Here is a 3,052-nt window from a genome sequence, read left to right on the forward strand (position 1 = left end):
CACTTGCTCCTGCAAGCTGGTGTGAAACTGGGCTCTGGAGTAAAAGGGATTTCATCTGCAAGACACGTTCCCTGCGGCAGGGTGATGCTGAATGAATAGGGCAAACCTGCGGTTTGATACGGTTTAGGACAAAAAACTCTTCTGGAGGACCGAAGGATGATGCCAAAGGCCTCTCCTTGCACAGCTGGGGTAGGAGGCTGCGTGGGGAGATGAGCAGCTACGAACGAAGATGGCTCCTCAAGGCGAATGTGTATGGAGTTCAAAAAATCTGAAGAAGGCTTCTGTGCTTTTCTCATGTCCGCTTCACCGTTTGCACACGTGTAGTAAAACACGCATTGTCAGTCCAGTCCTCCAGGCGCAGCTCTGGGGTCTCGCATTCCGCCGCTGGGGAGGCAGCCAGCTCCGTGTTCCCCCGACATGCCGTGGCTCTGACCAGGGCGGACTCAAACTTCACCTTGAGCACTTTGTGACAGAGTTTTACTTCCTGCAGCTGAACTATGTCTTTTTTTCCATGATGCTTTTTGGTTTGATCCATTAGAATTAGTGAAGTGAGTATTTCTGGCCTTCCCTGTCCATCCCAGTGGGTCTCACAAGCCTGCTGTGAAATTCTGTGGCTGGTGCCAGCGCCAGGACAGACATCCTTGCTGCTGTGGGTCCCTCCAGACACATTAACGTCACTGCCCTGCTGCTGGCACGCTCCTGGCAGAGCCATGGGCACGGTGGTTTGCAGGCCTCCATGGCACAGCTGCTTCAGCCAGGGCTTGCTTTGCAGGATGCCCCCTGCCCAGGGCACGGAGACACCTCTCTGTGACGTGGCATTTGCTTTAGTTCCCTGGGGGAGAGGATGGCTTTGTTTCTGCAGAGTGTATCTTTTCCTAAGGAAAAGCTGCTCCTCTTGACCCCAGACCCGGGGTTCTTCACTCTTCCCGGTGCTGGTCCTGCTGCCTGCCCCAGGGGTGGCAGGCTGATTGGCAGAGTGCCAGCAGGGCCCTCGTGAGCTGACAGCCCGTGAGGTGAAGAAGACCTTGCTTTCAGTCTCCCTTTCAGGATTTGTCATTTGCTGCCCACCATGACCCAGGTTTCCAGCTCCTGTAACAGTCGGTATCTCCGGTTCTTTTCCCCTGGCCTGTGTGCTGCCCTTGCCGCGGCTGCCCCGCCCTGAAGCTGTGACACTTGACATCGGAGGAGCCGAAGGCTGGAGATGAGCACGCGCTCTGTTGCGCTCTTGTTTCTGTGAGGGTCAGTTCTCCGTCACAGGGTGGTGCCTGGCTTCACTAGACCCACAAACTGCTCAAATGCCGCTTGTTCAGGGCAGTGGATGGCGCTCCTCTAACCGGCTCGCTCTGTCCTTTCAGATTTTGGGTTCAGTAACATCTTCACCCCCGGGCAGCTGCTGAAGACCTGGTGTGGAAGCCCCCCCTACGCTGCCCCGGAGCTCTTCGAAGGGAAGGAGTACGATGGGCCGAAGGTTGACATTTGGGTACGCAATGGGCCTCTTTCTCTCTCTCTCTTCCATCTCATTTCGGCTTTGAGGGTTTGCCTTTGCTTCTGGAATGTTTGGTTTGAGTCTTGGAAAAAACCCCCGATGTGGCAAAGGGTGTTGTTGGAAGAGCCGCGTGTACAGGGTGTTCTGTCAGGCTGCTGACGCGCCCTTTGTTTCGGCAGAGCCTCGGCGTGGTGCTCTACGTGCTGGTCTGCGGAGCCCTGCCTTTCGACGGGAGCACGCTGCAGAACCTGCGGGCACGGGTGCTCAGCGGGAAGTTCCGCATCCCCTTCTTCATGTCCACAGGTAAGCGGAGCTGGGCCTGGCTCTGCTCGCCCAGGCCTTGGAGTGCACCGGTGACGGGGGAGCAGTGGCTTTAGGGGCCAGAGCAGTGGAACGCCAGAAGCTGATGCTTTGGGTGGTGGTTTGTGGCAGGAGCCAAAGGAGTGCTGAGTCTAGAATTCAGAACAGAAATCCTCATGGTTAAAATCTTGGCTTTCACGTATGTAACGGTGCAAACTGTCCTTCTGCACTTTGGGAAACTCAGAAGCTGAATGTGGAGCAGTGACATAGGAACGTTGAGGCTGTCGCTGCCCTGTTTAAGACAGGAGGCATTTTACAGCACTATGGTACACGGTTTCCAGCAGCAGCCCCGTCAGAGAGGAGTGCCTGTGCCCTGTCCCTGCAGAAGTGCTTCTGACCACCCTTGTGATAAATCTGGGGTTTGAAAAGTGTGATCAATTGTCAGATAAAACCAACTTCACTTAAGAACAAGGTTCGGGGTTGCCTGCTCCCAGATCAAGGATGAATTTTGCATGGGCTGCATGGGGTTTCCCAGCTGAAAGCTTCCTTGCCCACCACCTCACTTGGGGAAGAGGTTCTCTTCACACAGAAAATGCTCCCTGAAACCAGTGGAGCTTTTACAGCAAGCTCAGATCCCACCCCAAATGGGGCAGAGCCTCCACAGTTCTCCCTGGTGGCGGCGCCCACGTAACACGACAGAGAAATCAGTCACAGTGAGCTGTTCAGAGGATGCTTTGTCCTTCAGCCCCCAAAAGCCACTCGAGTCCCATGGTGGGGAGGGCTGGGCTGTGCCTCCTGAGGGCTCTGGTCGTTAGCACCAGGGCTGGTAGCCTGGCTTGTTTCCTTCCTTCCCAGCCTGGGGAAATCCAGTGGCTGCAGCCCCAGGCCACATGGGGACCCAGTGGCTGTGAAGCGCAGCAGGGGCAATGGTGTCTGTGCTCGTCTCCCGCAGGGGCTCTGTCGCTCCTGTGCATGACGCAGCCCCTCTCTTCCCTTGCAGAGTGCGAGCACCTGATCCGCCACATGCTGGTCCTGGAACCCAGCAAGCGGCTCTCCATGGAGCAGATCTGCAAGCACAAGTGGATGAAACTCGGGGAGGCTGACGCGGAGTTTGACAGGGTGAGGAGCAGAAGCTGGGTGAGCTGTGCCAGGCTGCCAGCGGGCTTCGGGCATGGAGTGCTGCAATGTTCATTTGAGGACTCTTGTTCCAAGCTGCCTTTCTGCTTTGTGTCTCCTGTGGGTGCTTCCCACAGGGCTCCTCCTCTC

At 56.4% G+C, this 3,052-nt stretch overlaps 1 protein-coding gene across 1 annotated transcript in view; it reads left to right on the top strand.

Moving 5' to 3' along the window:
* Positions 1-3,052, top strand: part of SIK3 (SIK family kinase 3) — a gene marked incomplete at its 3' end in the record, with an annotated part of 21,934 nt that overhangs the window by 3,713 nt on the left and 15,169 nt on the right. Inside the window, exons 2-4 of the mRNA XM_010142642.1 lie at positions 1,356-1,480; positions 1,666-1,789; positions 2,787-2,905. Coding sequence (XP_010140944.1) covers positions 1,356-1,480; positions 1,666-1,789; positions 2,787-2,905 — 368 coding nt within the window. The remainder of the gene's footprint in view (positions 1-1,355; positions 1,481-1,665; positions 1,790-2,786; positions 2,906-3,052) is intronic.

This window comes from Buceros rhinoceros, unplaced genomic scaffold, assembly GCF_000710305.1.
Source record: "Buceros rhinoceros silvestris isolate BGI_N320 unplaced genomic scaffold, ASM71030v1 scaffold509, whole genome shotgun sequence".
Taxonomy (NCBI): domain Eukaryota; kingdom Metazoa; phylum Chordata; class Aves; order Bucerotiformes; family Bucerotidae; genus Buceros; species Buceros rhinoceros.